The 21,124-nt window shown below is 41.4% G+C and overlaps 3 protein-coding genes across 4 annotated transcripts in view; 1 reads left to right on the forward strand and 2 right to left on the reverse strand.

Moving 5' to 3' along the window:
* The window catches only part of LOC118425355, a 4,504-nt gene extending 4,109 nt beyond the window's left edge, over positions 1-395 (forward strand). Inside the window, exons 3-4 of the mRNA XM_035834163.1 lie at positions 168-237; positions 369-395. Coding sequence (XP_035690056.1) covers positions 168-237; positions 369-395 — 97 coding nt within the window. The remainder of the gene's footprint in view (positions 1-167; positions 238-368) is intronic.
* A 3,729-nt stretch (positions 396-4,124) lies between these two features.
* On the reverse strand, positions 4,125-11,044 carry LOC118426405 (collagen alpha-1(III) chain-like). 2 transcript variants are annotated; one of them, XM_035835777.1, is made up of 8 exons: positions 10,397-11,043; positions 8,963-9,049; positions 8,198-8,242; positions 7,119-7,237; positions 6,239-6,316; positions 5,857-5,968; positions 5,147-5,398; positions 4,125-4,766 (listed from the first exon to the last, which is right to left on the reverse strand). In XM_035835777.1, the coding sequence occupies exons 1-8, from the start codon at positions 10,917-10,919 to the stop codon at positions 4,750-4,752; spliced, it is 1,233 nt and encodes a 410-aa protein (XP_035691670.1). In that variant the 5' UTR covers positions 10,920-11,043; the 3' UTR covers positions 4,125-4,749. The 2 variants fall into 2 exon arrangements, with proteins under 2 accessions (XP_035691670.1, XP_035691671.1); XM_035835778.1 differs by lacking the exon at positions 6,239-6,316 and having other exon boundaries at positions 10,397-11,044.
* A 1,511-nt stretch (positions 11,045-12,555) lies between these two features.
* LOC118425588 (probable cytochrome P450 49a1) lies at positions 12,556-20,823 on the reverse strand. Its single transcript, XM_035834527.1, has 10 exons — positions 20,504-20,823; positions 18,809-19,037; positions 18,135-18,334; positions 17,701-17,908; positions 17,397-17,565; positions 15,467-15,633; positions 15,096-15,174; positions 14,646-14,805; positions 14,071-14,114; positions 12,556-13,772 (listed from the first exon to the last, which is right to left on the reverse strand). Exons 1-10 carry the CDS (start codon positions 20,721-20,723, stop codon positions 13,665-13,667), a joined length of 1,584 nt encoding a protein of 527 aa, XP_035690420.1. The 5' UTR covers positions 20,724-20,823; the 3' UTR covers positions 12,556-13,664.
* Between the last annotated feature and the right edge of the window lie 301 nt (positions 20,824-21,124).

Consider the following 21,124-nt stretch of genomic DNA (forward strand, 5'->3'; position numbering starts at 1 on the left):
CCGCAGCAAGATCTGCTTGGAGATTACACTTTTGGTGACGCTGTGGCCAATAACTCCTCTCCCGGCTAAACTCCTTGTCATTTGCCACAGCAAGATCTGCTTGGAGATTACCAAATGGCTGCAAGTGATACCGTAACGCCAGATGAATTATTATTATCATATTCCAGCGTGTACTGCCCAGCTGGGTGTGCCGCCCACCGCAAAGCCAGCGTGTGGGGAGCAGGGACCTACAATGGGGTAAGTACACAGACATGTTGCCTTAACTTCTCTTCTGTAAACTTCACTTCTTATCTTTTTTATATCGGGGCTTTATTATTTGGCACCGGTCATGAGCCTTTTTAATGATTCATTGTTTCAATCATAATCAGGTTGTTCTTTCAGAGAATTTCTTTTAAACCATTTGCATTTGACATGGGTGTCCGTTAGCGTAAACACTACTGTCTACCCATCCCAGTATATATGCATATTTATCTGCGCGCATGTATGTTCGTTATGCGTATCTTGAAGTGCATGTGTGAGTTTGTGTGTCAGTTACTAATGGGAACCTTGATATGTGATAATCTCTGCTGGGTTCATGCGCTCTTCAGTGTACAAGTACAAAAATTGATTGATTGATTGATTGATTGATTGATTGATAGATTCATTGATTGTTTTTTATGTATGCAAATTCCGGCAGGCTTCTTCCCTGTGCCGTGCGGCCGTCCATAGCGGGAATCTGCCGAACGCTGCGGGCGGGCTCGTGACCATGGAGAAGCGCCCCCTTGCGATGCTGTACCCTGGCAGTACCAAGAACGGCGTCAAGTCGTCTCTTCTCGTCATCAACTCAAAGTAAGGCCATGTTGGTTTCATTACTGTAAATGCATTTAACTTCGCGGGGATTTACTGTAAATGCAGAAGCTTTTGCGGTGGTTTAATGTTCGCGGTTTTCGCAATTTTCCATAACAGTAAGAGACTACGGTGCATGGTGCTACCGCGAAATTAAAAACACCGGAAAAACTCCATTTTCCCGCTAACGCGAAATTAAATCTCCGAGAACTTGAATATTGAATTCGCGGTTACGGGAAAATGGAGTGTTCGCAGTGGTTTTGAGTTCGCGGCATCTACTGTAATCATATACTGTCTTGGTGCATGGAAACCATTCGCGGTACGTGGTTTTGAGTTCGCGGTGAATTGGCAACACGAAAACCGCGAACATAGAACCGCTGCGAACATTTCTGCATCTACAGTTTATGGATGACATCCGCGCACAAATCTAGTTTCGGCCGTTTCCAACAAAATTTTTTTTTAACCATACTGTAAATCGTACAAAACAGCTTCAAAATAAGCAAATCTATGTCGTGTATTGGAAAAACAAAATATCGGAAAACGTACAGTAATGTCATGAAATATTCCAAGGTCAAATAAAAAGTGAAAGAGCAAAAATGAAGAATCTTTTGTTCAATATACTATATTCTGTGTGTTCAGTCCATTGCTCAACCCTCCTAACCACCGTGATTTCACAACGAAGTCCACTTTTTTTGTCAAATTTCTTTTTATCCGCACGCTCGCATCAGTTGTCGGGTTCCCAGAAGATGTCATCCATATAACCGAGTCAACATGGCGTAAGAAGCAAAGACATCATTGTTAGAGTTGTAGAGCTTTAGATAGTCACATAGGCCTAGTGGTGCGTACCTAATAGGGCCTTCACACTGAAACCGAATCAGCAGGAATCGAGCAGAACCAACCGGAAAATTCTTTTCCATTCCTGTGCATTCGTAGTGTATTCTAGACATTCCGACTACATTCCAGATATTCTTTCGGCCACATTCGGGCAGGATTCGAGATGGCTTGCCGTTTCGATTCTCCATCGAATGAGATCAGAATGTTTCGAATAATGTTGGAATGCCGCAGAATGCGGTCAGACTGCAGTAGGAATAGTTAGAATCCACTATGAATACCATTCGATATTTCTCCACTTCGAATGCGCCTCAACAGTTTTTAACATTTCAAAAACTTTCGGGCTAGCCAAAAGAACGGGCACGAATAGCTTGAATGCAGTTAGAACACACTACGAATTGCCAGAATTTGCCAGGACTAGAAAAGAATATTCATTCCGACGGCATTCCGGCTTATTTGTGCTCTCGTGCGAAGGGGGCTTAAAGACCGGACTTGGAATTGAACCTAAAATGTTTAGGTCCAAGTCAAAAAAAAACTAAATGTCCGGAGCCAAGTCCGGACTTGCTAAAAGCTATCTGTCAGTTATATTCCCTTTTTTGTTCTGAAGCATCTAAAACCTGCCGTAGACAGTGAAATTTGCACTAGAAACAGACAAGAAACATTTCGTGTTTACATTGGCTGACTGGCTGTATATAATTTGCATGTATTTTTCATATTGCATTTCAATTCATGCTAACATGCAATTTTATATGCACCATCCCCTCTCCCCCTCAAAATAGAATACTTTCTAGCACACATAATTATAATATGCAATGATGTGTTCAGGTCCGGACTTAAAGTCCAGACTTGAACCTAAAGTGCTGGACCTGAATCTGGACCTGAACCTGAATATGAGTTCAGGTACGCACCACTACACATAGCTGTAGAGACTGTGGGTTGTGTGAAGCATATTGTAAACACACTCTGTCAAGCACACTTTATTTACTCAATTATCTAGGCACATGCATGACTAGATTCTATAACACATTTGCATATATTTGCAGGGGCCACTCCCTCTTGCATTTTTTTGGCTAGATTTTTGTTGTTGAGATATTCCAATGTTTCTTTCAATTTCTTCTTTGGTTTGCAGGCGAATACCGAAAGGAGATGTGAAGTCGTTCGTCGTGAGCCGTTACCGTTATGAGTTCGGGAAGTGAGACAAATGTAGAGAGCAAGGAAGCTGCACATCCGTAGTCTCCCGTCGCAGTCGCACGACTGTCTTGTCAGTCGGTCGTAAATGCATCGTGCATAATACAAATTTATCTATATTGAAATAAAATGCTGTATTATTTGCGTTTAAGACAGACAATGGCAATATGGCACCGCACTCATGTTAGTAACTTATTTTAACATAAAGGATAGACAGAAGGAAAGTTAGCCCCATAGCGTTTTGAGGTCGGTTGTTATCCTTCGTGTCTAGGGCACGGTATCACAAGGCGGAGCCCATCCCTCTCCTTCCACTGTCTTTTACCTCACCAGCTCAAGTAAGGTAATTCATTTTTACACCTGAGTGGAGAGAGGAAAGGGGTCCAGGGCACAAAACCGGTAGCATGACAGGACCTCTGGGTTCTCACGGTGCAAAACTTGAAAAGCCCCTGCAGCTATAGCCTGGAATCCAGCCGTATTGTGCTTTGGTCGCTCCCCTGAGGTACGCTTCCTGCCAATACAGTGTTACAAACATACGCATTAGCGCGCAGGAAGCAGAGCGACCAGAGCACAACACGGCTGGATTCCAGGCTACTTCAGCTACACCACACGACCCAACACCAAATGTGTCCAAATCTAACGTTTGAAATCAAACACAAACTTTGTTCATTACATCCCTAGGTATTCTGACAGGCATGGGAATGCGATTTGAAAACTAAAACGTTCCGTTTTGAAAACTAAAACGTTCCGTTTTGAACATTGAAAGTATTTTCTATCTTCTCGCACGGCTTAAAACCAGAAATAGGATCACATACGCAGTGCGCCGGTAACTATCGTCGTCGGAAAGTGCGAAGTAATTATTATGAATAAATGAATGAATTCAATATGCGATTCCAGACTTATTTGTACACTGAATACAAACATGCAGCCGTAGATTAATCTTTAGAATCCCATCTACTGTGCTATTTTCATGATTTTAGTGAAGATGGAAGATTGGAGCTAGTATTTGCATGCCTAATTTGTAAAGAGAGTAACGCAAACTATTCGGTGTATGGAAGAGATGTAAGTCGAAAATGTGAAAATTGTGATATCTGCAAAAAATCTTGTACAGAGAACCATCTCATTCAATTTGAAACCTCAAACACATACAAGACAAAAAGAGAAACGCACGAAGATCCTTTAACACACGCACACGCACACACACACACACACACACACACACACACACACACACACACACACATATATATAATACACACACAAAAAATTGACAGAAAAACAAACGTGGTCAAATTCGTCCTTTAAAATCATTTTAAAGCTCCTTGTATCATGTTGTACAGTTCCATTCTCAGGGACAGCTTGATGATACACATGTGTTTCACTGAGGACCCCAAATATATACTATATCTCTACAAAATGCTTTACTTACATATCAAAAACAAGAACTGACACAGCCTTAAAAGTATCATATCATAAAACGATATACGTCCTAGCAGTTCTGATATGTTATTAGACATTTCCATACAGTAATATAAATTTAGTTTCCATTCTTTTTACAAGTAACAGGATATCTTCAGTGGCGGTTCCTTCCTCAGTGAGTATAAGGTGTTTACAGTCACGTGATTAGGATAAAAGCTAGGTCCATGTATGACGTCATTTTGTGAAAACAGACAACAGTGCACGATTTATTTTAACTCAATTCAATAAGGGTATTGGATTTCTAAGAGATCGTTTGCTGTATGATCCGAAGGTCGCCATTTTTGATCGTCGCCATGTTGGATCCATCCCATAAACCAACATGGCGGTGGTGGTATCTATTACTATAGTACTACGTTTGTGTCTACGTCACGACGTATAAACACCCTATCTTCCTTTCTGTCTTCTCGCCCTGGCTCTCATATCCTTCTCTCAATAGCCGCGCTTACCTGAAAGTACAATTCACAGAATTAAAGTCCACCTTGGTTCTTAAGCGTATTAGTATATATACCGCACAGAAAAGTGGTGCATCGCAGTACCTAACAGACTTACAGAAAGGCAGTTGGGCTACGTGGTCATCTTATCAGGAAGAAATTAAAGATAAAACACGAATGACTGGATTTTATTAAACGATATTCAAGTTTTATAGCAACTGGAATGTTATTCTTGAAACAATATAACGATGTTCCTTTCCAATTAATTGCAAGAAGTTACATATATATATGTACTTGAAAATATTATTCGCAACAACATTCATAATGATGAAATGGATTATATAACTCCCATATAGCAAAATAGACGTAAGAAGAACGCTAAAAATATATCTTACCAGAAGCCATATTTGCCAAGGCTTTGACATCCTCCATGCCGAATCCGTCACTCAAATCGAAACGAGGCTGACCGTGACCTCCATGGTGACCTCCGTAGCCGCCATATCCGCCATGTTGGCCTCCGTATTGGCCGCCATATTGGCCTCCGTAGCTTCCATGTTGTCCGCCATGGTGACCCCCGCCCCCTAGCAGCCCTCCCAGACTCTGCAGCATTCCCATTTTACCCTTCTTGTGGTGACCTTGCCCATGACCTGTAAAGACAGTAAGACGTCTTGTACTCTTGTAGGTTCCTCAAGAAATTTCAAAAGAAATCGCCAGGAATTATGATACATTGCATCCAGAAATGTTTCCGTAAAAATAGTCAATAACATCCCATAATTAGGATAATACATGTAACGTTAGACTCTCGTGTAGATTGGTTTCATAGATTTGTAATACACAAAGACATTTAAAACGTCGTAGGACTTTTATGCGTTCTCTCTCTCTATCTAATATCTAAAGTATCTACAAGTATCTATTTATCTTTCTCTCTTTCTCTCTCTCTCTGTCTCTGTCTGTCTGTCTCTCTCTCTCTCACACACACACATACATATTAATCTCTATTCCATTTTGAACTTGCCATGAGCCAATGATATGGCTACTACAATAATACAGTAGAAAGTGAGCATGTTGGGCAAACATAAAAGCAGAATAAAGCAGAGCTGCTGACCTCCCTTCCCCAGCGCACCCATGCCCAGACTCGCCAGGGACCCCAGGTTGAACCCTCCCTTCTTATGTCCACCGTGATGGCCGCCGCCGTGGCCGCCCAGCATCCCTAACACCTGTAACATACAAACTAAGACAATTAAAACTTCGTAGAAAGTTTAGACGTTATTCTCGTTCACCAAGTAAAGCACTTACCAACAAGCTTTCGATCCGTCGTCTGAGTATTCTCGATTTGATATGACCCCAAACCTACGCCATATATAGTGCGCGTGCGTGCGCATGGCGATAGAGAGAATTATTACCATGTATAACGAGAGCATAAAGTTATGAAAAATATCAATTCATTTGTGTCACGCCACATGATATTAAGAAAACGTAGTCCTTTCCTGGTTGCCGTGCCCTCCATGGTGTCCATGTCCACCGTGATGTTTCCCGCCTCCTGCGTACGCCATGGAACCCATGACCTAGAGGTTAATAGGTTAACTTTATTAGTCTAAGTTATCTACTACATGACTCTACAAATCTATACCACACATGATTTACAAAATAACGGAACCAAATTCTGCCAAGATTAGAAATATTACTAGTATGAGAATCCTTACTACGTTGTTTTATTTAAATCATGATTATAAAGAGCATTAATCGTTCGTTACAGATATGATTGCAAAAATATCATTGAAAACGTTAGTTCAAGGACAGAATTCGAGGATCCAAAATTCAGCAAGGCTGTTTACCTCGGGAGAATACCTTAAAGTGGACTCTCACTGCTCCAGTGCGGCACTGCGGGGTTCGTAGATGACAATGAATTTCAGAGACAAAGAACGATTTTTTCCGCTTTGTGTATTTTGTTGTCTTCTAAGTCATACTTTTGCGTATTACGCAATATCTAATTTTTTTTATTACAAATCATAAAAATAACAAAACAGTACCACAGTGAACGAACCCAGCAGTGCCGTAGTGCCGTACAGGTGCCCCAAGTGCAGTGAGAGTCCACCTTTATCGCGGTTATAAACGAGCACGGCACACAGGGCATATATCTGTATGTTGGGTATATAAGAGATTGGCAGGTTAAGGGTTAAAGTAAGTTGTACTGACCAGTCCTAGCGGCCCGAGTTTCTTGAGCTGTCCGTACTTCCTATTAGCGTGTTGATGTTCTGTGGCCTGGCCAGGTTAATATACACTCAAACCTATACTAGCTGTATCTGTATATATAAGATATATCAGGGCTTTGCAGCTTAAGGGTTAACTGAAGTAAGTTGTACTGACCAGTCCGAGCGGCCCGAGTTTCTTGAGCAGTCCGTATTTCCTGAGCGTGTTGATGTTCCCTGGCGTGGCCAGGTCTGTCAGTCTGTCCGTGATGCCGTGAGGATCGTCATACTCCTGGTCTGGAAACCAAATTGGTACATTTTATTTAATTATTCATTCCAGATTCAACAGTACATTACTCTGGGCTCGACATACTGTTCTCTGCATACCTGCACTGGTGCAGGTAACATGGCAAGTTACCTGCACCAGACAAATTTTACCTGCACCTGACTCTGAATTTAGGAAGTATGGATCATACTAAAATTGCTCAGGAACTATTGCTTTTTTTCCTTTTATACTTTATAGGTGGTAACAATCAATGCAGCTAATAATAATCCATATACACTTACATGATAGAACATTAATGTACATGTATGAAAACCCAGTACATGGACCACTGCAGGTAAGGTGCAGGTAGACACCAGAAATACCTGCACAGCATAATTATGCAGGAGGTATTTCGAACCCTTATTACACAGACCTATGGACAGCACAAGCTGATTACATAGGTCTACAGATAACATTACATTAAAGAAGGGAACAAGACAATTTCACATAAGATGGTATATACATAATGATTTTAAAGAAACACGAAATAAAATACTACGTACGGATGTTTGAGAGTGAAAAACATTCTATGGGAGATCAGAGGTCAAAATTTGTAGGTAATGACAAGCAAATTTCATTATAGCTAAGTAAATGTAAATAAGCATGCTATTTAATAGTCGGAATCTACAAAGCCGGCACTTATGTCTGCTACAAGAGCCTAGTAGGAGCAGATTGATGGAGTTATTCTCAGCATTTAATATGTACGAACAGGGGATTCTCCACAACACTATTACAACTTTATATAACTTATTAATAAGAAGAATGCATCTCCGGGTCAAAATATTTAAAAAACAGCGGCACAAAGATCACACACCAGGGGAATAAAAGTGGACCAAATATTATTCCAACTCATCTAGAAGTTATTACCATACAATATTTTTAATTTTGAAGAAATACGACTGCGACAGAATAATACGAAGTGATACGCTTACCATGATACCTGCTTCTCTTGCCATGTTGGTAATGCTGGTGTTGTTCTGATGGGAAAAATATCAAAATTGATATTCGTAACATGGTTTGAATAAAACTGCAAATAATCATTCGTCATTAACAGCTATTCTTCCTAGACGTGTATCTTTCACAATTTGGAAATAAGAGTGGCAGTTCTTAACAAGATAAAAAGGAGGAAAGTCTTTAATTAAAGAATGTCCTTCAGATAAGAATGTTATCCTTTAAAGCAGCTGAAAATGAGCGAATGACTATGCCATAGATTGCAAAATGACTTTGTCTTCTCGGTACCATACTTTCACAGTCTGAGAAACTTGAACTTGTTCTTGGAACTTAACGTTCATGGTGGCGGCAGGTGCACATAAAAAAGGTTGACGAATTATTTGTTATCTGTAATGATAAGTTCACTTTACAGGCGTCACAGTGAAAACCGTACATAAAAGTACGGTGAAAAAATCAGGAATTACAGTATCAGAAAACGGTTCCAGACTAATGAAATAGAATAATAAGGTCAATTCTAAGGTCAAAGAAAAAGACGTGAAAGAACAAAAATGAAGGAGGATCTATTGTTTGGTATATCATATTCTCTGTGTTCAGTTATTTGTTAAACGCTTTCTTTGAATGCTTTCTTTGGCCAAATTTGTTTGATCTATTCGTACGCTCGCATCAGTTTAAGGGTTCTCAGAGGATGCCGTCCATGTAACTTAATCAACGTGACCCTATGGTCCTCTCCAACATCGAGAACTTACCTCCTCTGTCTGCTCGTTCTAAAACGTGGTTCAGATCCATCAGTTTCCCCAGCGTCTGCTGCTCTTCGGGTGACGCTCTCTGCATTACTGCGGGTGAGAATGATACATGTACATCATTACAAAATGCCATACATTCCTGAATACACAGTTCAGAGACAACTGTGAACAGAACTTTTTTTTTTTAATTTCAACATGACTAGTACAATAGAAGACAGGATGCATACCAGAACATAAATAAAACAGAGGAGCCCAATATTAGCACCAGGTAATTACACATTTCGTTGTTGCTGTAGCCATATAAGATATTAATGTGTGCAATGTTTAAGTGCAACATTGCACAAACCGTAGACAAACGCTCCAAGCCTTTTCGCAAAATCTGAAGATTTTTTAAACAATCTGAATATTTTTTTAAACAATCTGAAGAGTTTTACAATCTGACGATTTTTTAAACTCCAGATTTTTCAAACAATTGGTTTAGTTAAAGACAATCTCAAGATTTTTCAATGTAATATTGAAATCCACGTTAAAATCTCAATTATCTTTAGAGTTTTGTTATTTGATATAGCTAATAAAGCACTATGAAAAGATGTGTTCTCATGTATCCACATTTCAGCATACGTTGTGGCCTTAACCCTTAAACTGCCAAACCCGGATATATCCGGCACACATATACATATCCTGTGTGCCGCACCCGGATATATCCGGGATAGCGTATTCCCCCGAAGTAGCAGCTTTGCGCGCATGTAGTGCACGAACCCCGGAAGTTAGGGACTTCGGCCTTGTTTGGGGTTTCTTTTTTGGAGGTCAGCGGCTAACCCTGGCACTGATTGCATTTTATAGGGCTGAAACTCTCAGTTTAAGTACATACACCAATAGGTCAAGGGCTAGCACGCAATGTCAACAACTTCTCCCGAGAGTAAACAAAAGACATTTGTGGACATGTTCATGAATGCGTGCTATGCAGTACACGCCTTCGGCAGTATACAAGAACTTGGCATGCATGTGCACTGCGCAGTATTTTCATGTTAAGCTATAGAAAGATAGCCTGGGTACCATCCGGAAAGTAGTTCGCTCCGGCGTTCATTATATACTATAAACAGTCGCTTCTAGCTCTGACATTCATTGTACACTATATACAGTCGCTTCTCTGTGTTTCCGTCTGGGAACGCGGACCATCTCAACGTTTGGAATCGTACAAAAAGTGGAAGCACGCGCTGATAGCAGAGGCGAACATAGGAGCGAACTACTATCCGGATGGTACCCAGGCTAATAGAAAGAAGGTTATATTGCACATTTCTAGCGATCTGTAGCCTTTGTTATCGTTGTTGTCTACTGTGAGACGTGCGTGGTGGTCGCAAAGTACTAGCCAACAGGATTTACACCACCTAGCGAAAATCAACCACTACTGCAAGCAAAACAATGAATTTAACTTACTCGTCGGTATGTCGTCTCCGTAGTCCATGGGGGGATCGGGGCCGTAGAAGTCCGGAGGTAGACCGTAGGTTTCAGGGGAGAGGGTCGGGGCACCCCCTGGGTAACCCCCGGGATATCCTGGCGCTCCCCCGGGGTATGGGGCCGCCCCGTACCCAGGGTAACCGGGCGCTCCTGGCGGCTGCGTCGGGCCGGGTGTAGGGAACCCCGGCCCGCCTGGCGGCTGTGGCCCGGCCCCGGGGTAACCACCGGGCGCTCCCGGGTACCCCGTCGGGCCTGCAGGTGGAAACCCCCCGCCTGGCATCGGTGGGTATCCCGGTGCGCCCGTGGCGGGCGGGTTGAACCCCGGCATGGGAGGTTGCTGCTGCCCTACGTTTGGTTGCGGTGGGTACGCACCGGGAAACGCTGCCCCTCCACCCGGCGGGTACCCTGCCCCTCCACCGGGCGAATACCCGGGCCCTCCCGCGGGTGGGTAGCCTGGGCCGGCGGGGGGATAGCCTGCGCCTCCTGGTGGTGGGTAACTCATGCTGGACGTTCTGATGGCGTAGTCTCGACTAGTACTAGTACTGTCTGTGCGACTCTTGTGTACACAGACAACGTCTTCAGTATTCAGTAAGTCAACAGACCCGGTTGAGAATAGCCTGTCGGACGGGTCGCATTTTAATACATCGTCTGACTCATTTGATATGTACGCCAGAGGCAAGAAGGTGGCAAAACACAAACAATGACTGGATCGGGTCAGTGACTCTTGTACGAGTGCTAATCGTTACAGTTACAGTTGGAGTTGGAAAGGAGATGCTAGGACGTCATAGCAGGACACTTTTAATGGCCTGAGTTTAAGTACGAATGAGCATATAATCAATTATTGTTATGTTACTTTTTGACCCCCCCCCCCAAGAAAGAGGAAGAAACTATCAGGTGCATAGCTGAACAATAGTAGATATTATTGTTCTACTACATATTACTATAGAGCATTATACAGTAACTTTAGTGCCTTAATGTTTGAATGTTTTAAATGCACATTATAGACCAAGTGCGCTTAGCTCTTTTCAGCACCTGTAAGCATTGAAAATTATTATGATCGAATCGCACAGTAACAATTTACTTGAAGACGAATAACTTACGCGTTAACAGGGAGCATTTACTATTCTTGAGATATTACCTGGCATTAGACTCTCTACGTGCACATCAGTGCAGTTCATTTGGTCCGAGATAGTGGGCCATTAATCATTAATCTAGACACAGTCCAAGTGAAACAGACAAAACAGGGGCGTGGCGTTGATGTGACATGCAGCGTGAAAGGAAAAGAAAGACTCTTATGACGAGGCACGGGGCGGAAAGGGCGAGGCAGTGATGTTGCTCACCCACCCATTCGTGATAAACTGTCACGGGCAAGCCCAAATGACGTCAGTGTAGTAGTATAATGAGCAATTTAAAATTGTCTTTTATTTGATGTTGTATTCAAGTTCATCCAACAGACAGGTCGTTTTTAGTTTTAGTTGATTATATAGCCTTATTTGATTATTCCTAAGTTTGTAAACCAACTGCACGTTCATTTTGTTACATGATTCCTTGTTTATTTTGACGTCGTTATCATTATCTTTTGACTATGCTATTTAGTGTTCGTTATTTTGTATGTGTGTCCTTATTTTTGTCATATGTAAGAGGAGAAGACCCAGATAAGCAACTTTGCTTTTTGTCAAATCCTCGTTAAATAAATGTGAATAAAAAGAAATAATAAAAATAATACTGAGCGCGTCACATAATGATCAAGGACTCTCTTTATAACGCTAGTTCACCTTTATCCGTGGTGTAGCCTATTTTCATTGTTATCAAAAATAGAGTACTTATTAAGGATATCACGTCGACGGACAGTACCGGTAGTTTCTTGAATATTTTCGAATTTTCAAATACTGTAATATAGAATTTTAATAAAGAAACAATAATTACTTTATAGCTAGAAGTTTCTTGAGATTGGTTTTCGCTTAGTTCTAGCCCATCAATATACATATAGAATACAACACGGTGTATTCCGTATCGCCCAAGGTATCAACCCAACCGCGGTCCGAAACACCCGTATCAAACGTTTTCGCCTCACAGGTATGACATAAACAACTGCACAAGTCTCTTCTCGTTCAGAAATGGTGATCAACTTTTATTCAAACCTTTAGATGTACCTTATATATAACCAACCAACCATAGAATCAAAATGACAGTTGCTTGTCGTCAATATGTATTAAAATATATATCAATATATCTACGGATCGACATGCTTAACGCCAATAACATATATAAAGCTGTTAAGAATAGTAACGAAAATCTGTAGCACACGTACAGCTTTTGGCAGAATTCTTTGCAAGCAAAGATGTCTAATCAATGTATACATTGTATTCTGCACATCTGTGTGCAGTATTATGACATATTGTTGATATGTGTTTAAAAAAGATGAAATGTATGATGCGACACTTTAACTATTTCAATCAGAGAGGAAGTTAATTTGTATTAGCAAAAGCTACTAACATGTAACCGCCATATTTTGAAATAGCAAATTCCTTCTTTATTAAACTGAATTGATCAAAGCCTTGTACATTCGACTTTGTCACAGCTCAGCTACAAAAAAGTTGCTATAATGCCTTACATAACCGAAAAAGAGTATAAATTTTTACATGAAGATAACGTTCCTTACTTACCCCGATGAGTTGGCAAAAGCTATTCACATGTAACCGTCATGTTTGAAAATAGTAGATTCCTTCCATAATTACTTGCTTAAATCTAATCAATCGAAGCCTAAATGCACAACTTGCACATTCGACTTTGTCAGAGCTCCACAAGAAACAAATGACAGCAGACACGTTGCTATAATGTCGTATATGACCAACCAAAAAAGTCGAGTATAAACGTTTAGATGAAGATAAAGATAAGATCCCTTACTTACCCCGATCCCTCTCAAGCTTCTGTTCAGCAAATACCTTTGTTCTGAAACTTACAGTTTATGATGTTTCTATTAGTATATCTTATCTTACATTAATCTCACAGAGCATATTTCTATACACTGTCTTTATCTAACCTGCCTTAGATAGGTGTTTTGTAAAATGAGTACAATCTCCGTAAATGCATAAAAATAAATAAAATTGTATGTAGTTTGTTTATTCTGTTTTAACGTCTTGAAGTCCAGGAAGATTTAGCTACCTACAAACTAATGTATGATGGCTAATGGGCTCAATAAAGTATCAAAGTTTTTAAGTAATAAAGTTCTCAGGAAAAGCTATCTCTAAGTTCTTTCAGAGAAGACGAAGGTGTCCCTGTCCGGAGATAGTATCAGCCTGTGCACTTGTTTCATGTCTTCTCCTGCCCATCCGACGTGGAAGTTTTGGACAATCTACATGAAAAACATCATCATTGAGAACTTACAGGATGGTTACAAAGAAGAAAAAAAGAAAACTAAATACATTTATACTGTTGATGCGTTTTTATAAACAAATCGGTAGAACGAAATGTAATAAAACCCCTCACATAATTTCATACATGATACTCCAAGGAACTTCCTAATACACATTGATAGAACAAAAAAGGTCTCTCTGGTGCCAATATTTATACACAGCAAGTGTGAAAATTAACAAGAGAATACCGTTTTATGTGTCAGCTATAATCAACCCATCAAAGGCAGGGGAACTTACCCTGATCAATCCAAGATGCAGTTCTTGTTCTGCAAAACGCCGGCCTAGGGAATGGATGAAGCCAAATGATCAATTTTAAATGCCTTGATGTTACTTTTATTTTCTAAAATTTAAAAAATGAAAGTACCGAACATATGCTGTTTAGCCAGCATCTCTTAACCAGCGATACGCCAGAATGACACCAAATTTCAGGACATTTCGTTTTGATACAAGCCTAGGATAGACAAAATTCAAAACGAAATGGAGAAGAAAGAAATTGAGAGAGAAATAGAAAAGGAAAGGGAGAAAGAAATAGAGAAATGATATATGTATGAATGTATGGAAATATAAAGACATCAATTTCTAGCTTCTTTGATTAATTAATATCGGGTGTATTTTGCAGCCAGTAGGTACCCAAAGTGAGGGTAATGAGTCTGTTGGTCGAGGTCGAGGCACCTCCTCGAGCACAGGACCCCCGTTTTACGTCCCTCCCGGAAGACGATTTCGTTGAAAGCTTCGTGAGGCTACAGCACTTCCGAGATCGAGGGATCGGGTGTACCAACGCGCCACGCGGCCGTAGAAAAGAAAAGACTTACCGATGCACATCCTCGGTCCGTAGCCGAACGGCAGCAGGGTGAACGGTTGGACTCCACTCGACTCGTCATCACGGAGCCATCTTTCCGGTCTGTAGACTTCCGGTTCAGGATAGTATTCCGGAAGCGAGCTGATGACGTCGTGAGCCATTAAGACGATCGTCTGAACAAAGGAGAGGAGATACCTACCAGATTGAATACATCATCGAGGGACAACCGAACGTTTGTTTTATAATGCTACATCGGTGTTTTGCTGTTAAACTTGACTTTTACAGTAACACATTCCTGCCAGAACGTTCCATGATACTTGATAGTGACCTTGATTCCTGACACTTTTGACGAACGACTGACGTCCAAAAGGTCACGTGCCATAAGTTGTTACTTATTACTGTCTGTATTATTGCAATTAGCCTACGGGCATGGATTTGCAAATAAATAGATAAATATATATACCTTGGCAGGGACGGCATACCCAGACAACACCATGTCTCGGTCCAATGTTCTCATGTTGCTCAGGGCAGTCGGATAAATCCTGAAAGTTTTCGAAATAGAAATGAAAACATGTGTAGATCTGCCACAGCTGTTATAAAATCTAATTTGGTTAAGCACTTATTCCACCAATAACCACCATGCTCACTTTTGTTCATATACAAATAATATAAAAGCAGGCGCTCGAACCAGCATTACCTACCAGAATTGCCAGAATTGTTGGCTTGTTGTTTGTTTTCTTGGTGGACGCATCGCACCAGACCACTGAGGGTTGCGGTCCATATCATTGTATTTTCATTACGTAGCCTTGAATATCAAATGAGACGAACGTTTACCTGAAAGTTTCTTGCCTCACTGCCCGCAGGTAGTGCATCCTGTTCAGCACCTTATCATCTATGGGCTGCCCGGCTGGGACCACCTCCTGGATCTCTCGATAAAGTTTCTCCTGGGCTTCCGGGTTTTTCGCCAGGCAGAAGAGATTGAACATCAGGGTGTTCCCTGTCTGGAATGAGTAACTACTGTCAGTCTATACAGATTATGGCGTATAATGCGCAATAAACAACTGCGAAAAAATGCAATAAAAATACTAAAAATATACAAGGGGGGGGGGGGGGTCTCGTCGTCAAACCTCAATTATATAGGTAATTTTGTTGGTACTTTAATTAATTTCTATTAGAAATTTTCTACAAAAACAAAAGTCCTTCCTGCAGTTTGTTTCTTGATTATGTAACGTTAACGTTGTTGTTTTTAGAGGTTCATATCCATTTGATGAGCGGCTTTTATTTGGCGCTTATGTCCTTAACTAGTTCCTTTCCTCACAGATTTCGTCAGCCGAGGTAACGTGTACAGTAAGATGTCCATTACGCCATGTTAATAATTTTGTACCTTTACCAGAATGGCAAGGTTTTACTTTAGGCTTGTACGTTTGTCTGTCTGTCTGTCCGTCTGTCTGTCTGTGTGTGAACAGCATAACTAGAGAAGCCTTGGATGGATCCTGATGATATTTGGTAGGTGGGTAGGGGTCGGGAAAACGAATGCCAAGTTTGATAATGCGTGGGACCCCTAGCGGCTTGCTGAGGTACTACAGCGGAACTTCCATTTTTGATAACTCGTGTTCTGGACATGATTGGTTCGTGGTTGTTGGGTGGTAAATAGGCTTGGAGCAGACAGCAAGTGCTGTGAGTTTAGCGGCTTTTTTGGAACTGCAGGCTCCGGTTTCCTTTCAAACATTGGACGAGAATAACTCGAGAACGTGTTGACGGATCGTCATGCTTTTGGTAAGTAGATGGCCAAAGTGATGATTTACAAAATGAAATACATATTATGCAAATCAACACCTAATTTGCATAATTAATGAGGAAATTTTATAAATCCACTGCATTCCATGATAGGACTTTCAAACTTGCAACATATATAGCTGAGAATGAGAGAAATGTCAATACATATTCAAAATGCAAATCACGACCTCATTTGCATAATGAATGATAAAATATGAACGTGTTGATGGATATGCATGATTTTTAGTATGTAGATAGCCTAAGTGAAGACTTACATAATGAAATAGTAATTATGCAAAGTAACGGCTAATTCCCATTATCAATTACAATATTCTATTACAGCAGTTTCTTCAATGTATCTGTTGTCCCGGATATGATATGGTCTTGATATTTGGGTGGTAGATGGCTTTTAGCGCTATGACAAACATCTAATTTTAGATCTGCAGGGGCGCTTTTGTCACGACATTCCAATGAGGATAACTGCCGAAATTAAAGTGTAATTTTCCTGCTTTTAGGCATGTAAGCAGCTTAGGCAAGGATGTTCATAATAACAATGATGAATGATTAGATTTGGGGCCCCCTAGCATGTCATTTGCATAACATTTACAAAAGCTCTTAATATTTCATGGAGGTATGAGGTCGTCGAACTCTACTTGATAAGAGTTCGTGTGACTTTATCAAATAACATGTAGAATAAAATGTAATGAGAAATACTTTTGTGTCTACAGCCATCATTCTACAAAACAAACCTGGTTTATTCGGCAAAGGTATGTGTTCCTGGCACTCTAGTTTGATTATATGGATGACCTCCGCGCGCACATCAATTTGTGTACGTTTCAAAGAAAAGGTTTCGACCATACAGTAAATCGTAGCAGTTGCGAATGCCGAAGTGAATTTCCAAAGTCAAACAAGAAGATGTCAAGTGATTATGAAGAAGACGAGAATTCGATGGAGAAGACGAAATCAAAGAAACCAAGACACAACTTACCGTGTCAATCCCTGCAGACAACAGATCCACCGCCATCTCCATGGCCTCCTCGAAGGTGACGTCATTCCTGGACAGGAGGCTCTGGAGGAAGTCCGTGTCGGACTCGGCGGGTTTCCCATCTTCGGTTGTAGTTTTAGCCAGCTTTTCCTTCAGCAACTTTTCAGCAACGCTGAGGTTTGATACGATCAATCGATCGATCGACTACATGAGTACATATGATGGAGGAACAAGTAGAAAAACTTACATGATAATTCTAAGAACAGAGTTAAAGCCAACACTTACACATAATATATGCGAGACTTACCTATGAAACTGGTCGACTGCCTTTGCGAACTTCCTCCACGTCGGTGTGCTGATGTACTTGTAGAGGCCAGTTGCTGACATCTCCAGTTTCACGAACGCATCGAAGAAGTCATTGACCCCGTCAATCATCAGTTTTGCGTCAGAACCAGGTTCAAGGTCACCCAAGGTCAGGCACCCCAGCCGCTTGTCCAGCACAACCACGCTGATCGCTAGGTAGGTAAGGTACAAATTTGTCATCAAATATAAAAAAATATCCATTCCACCTCTCTCCCTGTGTCTAAATGAACTATTGAAAAAATCACCCTTTGCGAAAATGGACCACACCAAAATAATTTCAAGAATCCAATACGCATTGAATGGCACAACAAAGTCAACTGGGGTTCTTCCTTTGGAACGCTGGATTCTTATAAGGCCTTTGGGGTTTTTCCTACTCACCCTCTAGCGCCCATCTGTACACGTAGTTGGTGAAGTTTTGAACTTGACCTCCGCTCTCTTCCCTTCCTATCAGAGCCCTGATGACGTCAACCAAGTCCCTGGTGACGTCATCCTGCAGGGAGGCGTACGCACCGACAGTCTTGGGCCGCATGAGGTCCTTCTGAACCGAGCTGCGCACGCGCTGCCACTCCGGACCGTTTCTACGCAACCAAAAAAGACAAATCTGATACTGGACTGGTTGCGTAGAAAAGTTAATTTAATGAAGTTAGATGTTATCCATGTACTGAAATCGCAGTAATGAAGCAATTGAGAAAACCTGAAAAAATGCATTGTCTGTACCGAAATCAACGATTTTCTAAAAGTGCCTGGTCACAATGGGTTGCCAAGGCAACAAGAAAAAATGAAGACTTCCAACTAGATTTTAGGACAAGTTACAAAATTTCGTGACTCTAGCGTAAGACATTTGGGCGACATCAAAGTTGGCGCAGGCCTCAAAAGCACCCCCCTCCGTATGAATTCAGTATATATTTGTATGCGTATGTCTGCGTATGTATGTGTGTGTGTGTGTGTGTGTGTGTGTGTGTGTGTGTGTGTGTGTGTGTGTGTGTGTGTGTGTATGTATGTGTGTGTGTGTTTGTTTTTATATAAGATCCTTACTACATGTATATACCTACAGGTTTGCTATTCCAGTTGGCAGCTTCCTCACTTCCCGGTAGGTTTTAATGCTCCCCATCGGAGGGCGCTCCGGATATTTCCCTTCATTACGGAAAACCTTCCCGATCTCCTTGGGATCGCTGATGACCACCAGGTCAAGTGGACCGATCCTCTCCCGGTAGATACTGCCGTAAGTCCTCGTTCTCTCCCTGAAGGAGTCCCGGAAGTTTGTTTTGATTGGAAATCGACCTTAAGGGAAAATGCAACGTTATAACTTTAATGTGTGTGTGTGTGGGGTGCGTCCATCTCATCTTTTGTCGGGTAACATTGCAGCCTGCATAATACATAAGCGTTGTAATACAACTGCGGTTAAAAAAACGCCTAACTACCTTAGATATAATCTTTGTGGCCCAAAGAGGAAGTTTTCTCCGTTACATTTTGTATATCATGATAACTTACATATACTAAACATCAAAACGTAAAATATCAGCCTTTATACGTAGGCTGAAGGGGTCGGATTTTCGCTAGGTTAGTATTTTTCTGATGATCTCTGTTCCATGTCTTGTGCTGTACAAAGATAGTTCACTCGTAACAGATAACAACAAGAGTTCGGAGACCTCATACCTCCATGAAATATTCTGATTATCAAATGCCTGTCACATTTGCATAATTTATGCTTGATTATGTACACTTTTAACTAACTTACACAGGTCACAATGTTGACAATTCAATCATTTGCTATATGTACTTAGATGACCTAGAATAATTTCACATTGATTATGCAAAATAGGGGCTTATTTGCATAGTTGGTAACTGCTAATCTTCCACCTGCCGCAAACTACATATATTACATATATTTGAGTCATAAAATGGTAAGCACTGTAAATATAAATTTCCCTCATTTACTATGCAAATTAAGTCCAAATTTGCATAATTTGCACTTCATTTTGTACACCTATGCCGAAGATACCTGCATGCTAAATATCATGGAAATCCATCGTTCCTATGTTCCGTTATGCTCCTTGGAAGATTTTGACCAAATTGCTCCTGCAGTTTCAGAGCAAGCCGCTAGGGAGCCCAAACATACATCACTTTTTCCTTGCATCACAAGTTGCCATAAAAAAATCACAAGCTGCCACCAAAAAATCAAGACCATAGCATGTCCAGATCAAAAGATATAATAAATTGAAGTTCTGCTGCAGTACCTGGGTCACACACCAGGGGCCCAAAGTCGACCTTTACCTTCGTCTTTCCAACACCTACCCACATACCAAATATCATTATAATCCATCTAGAGGGTCTAAAGTTATGCTGACCACAAATATGCGGACACACAGACAGATACACACACACACACAGACGGACCAAAAAAACTATACCTCCATTTTCCATGGAGGTAATTACAAATGAGATGCCATCAGAAAGAAATTCCCCAAAATTTCCCCAGTTTAAGGAGGGTACGATCATATCTGCATGTCCATTTTCGTGAATCGTTACAAGCAGTCTTTTTCTATTCCCCGTAATTCGTAGGTTAGGCCGTTTTATTCACACGATGCGACCACATTTGGTGTAACACGAAAGGTAACATTCTGAATTCAGCCCGTAAGGCGTTGTCGTCCAACTACCCACCACCCCTTAAGTAGATCCTCTCGTGCAGCATATACTAGCCTTCTTATGATTCCCCTGTGGCACCCTTCCTATGCTATGGCACGTACCAAAAGGAGAATAGTCCCACCCCGTTCCAATGAACGGAAGACCCTTGGGCCCAGGGATCTCCTCAAACGGCCGAGCGGCTGTGTCGTATACACCGCTCTCTTCCGCCCTGGTGCTCTGTGTTTGGGTGACGGTTGTTTTGAGGGCTGCCAAACTTCGTGCGCCACAAACCCGGAACAAACTCTGTCCCTGGTGCCGGACTGCTCGCTGTAGCCGGTACATCCTCACCTTCTTGTTTGGATCTTAGACACAACGGGTGTTTAAATGATCAGAAATGCTGGCTGTTCCTTTTAAGAGGTGAAGAATGTTCACGGCTGCTGGATATGAGAGGCACCTGCACAAAGTGGTCGAGCTGGTCATGGTCATCACCCACGGACTGTACCATTATTGAGTTGGAGGGGGGTGAATAAATAATAAAGGGGTGGAAATTTGAACCTCTTAGCTGTTTGCTGTGAATCTGCATGGTCGTTTTTGTGTCAAAGTCGAATATCTTGAGAACCTTCGGATGGATAACGATGGTATTTGGTACAAGGGTAAGTGTGGTGATCCCGACTGTTTAAAGATTTAAAGTGTTTTGGAGCTCACTGGCTAAACTTGCAGGTACGGCAGCAGGACGTCCTGCT

The sequence above is a fragment of the Branchiostoma floridae genome, chromosome 11, assembly GCF_000003815.2.
Source record: "Branchiostoma floridae strain S238N-H82 chromosome 11, Bfl_VNyyK, whole genome shotgun sequence".
In the NCBI taxonomy this organism is placed as follows: Eukaryota; Metazoa; Chordata; class Leptocardii; order Amphioxiformes; family Branchiostomatidae; genus Branchiostoma; species Branchiostoma floridae.

Coding starts and splice junctions, on each gene's coding strand:
- LOC118425588 (XM_035834527.1), bottom strand. CDS start 20,723: ATGTACCGGCTACAGCGAGCAGTCCGGCACCAGGGACAGAGTTTGTTC. Junction 15,175..15,466: donor GTGAGGCAAGAAACTTTCAG/GTAAACGTTCGT, acceptor GAAAACTTTCAG/GATTTATCCGACTGCCCTGA. Junction 14,806..15,095: donor GGTATGCCGTCCCTGCCAAG/GTATATATATTT, acceptor TCCTTTGTTCAG/ACGATCGTCTTAATGGCTCA.
- LOC118426405 (XM_035835777.1), bottom strand. CDS start 10,919: ATGAGTTACCCACCACCAGGAGGCGCAGGCTATCCCCCCGCCGGCCCA. Junction 9,050..10,396: donor CGGAGACGACATACCGACGA/GTAAGTTAAATT, acceptor TCTCACCCGCAG/TAATGCAGAGAGCGTCACCC. Junction 7,238..8,197: donor CAAGAGAAGCAGGTATCATG/GTAAGCGTATCA, acceptor TTTGGTTTCCAG/ACCAGGAGTATGACGATCCT.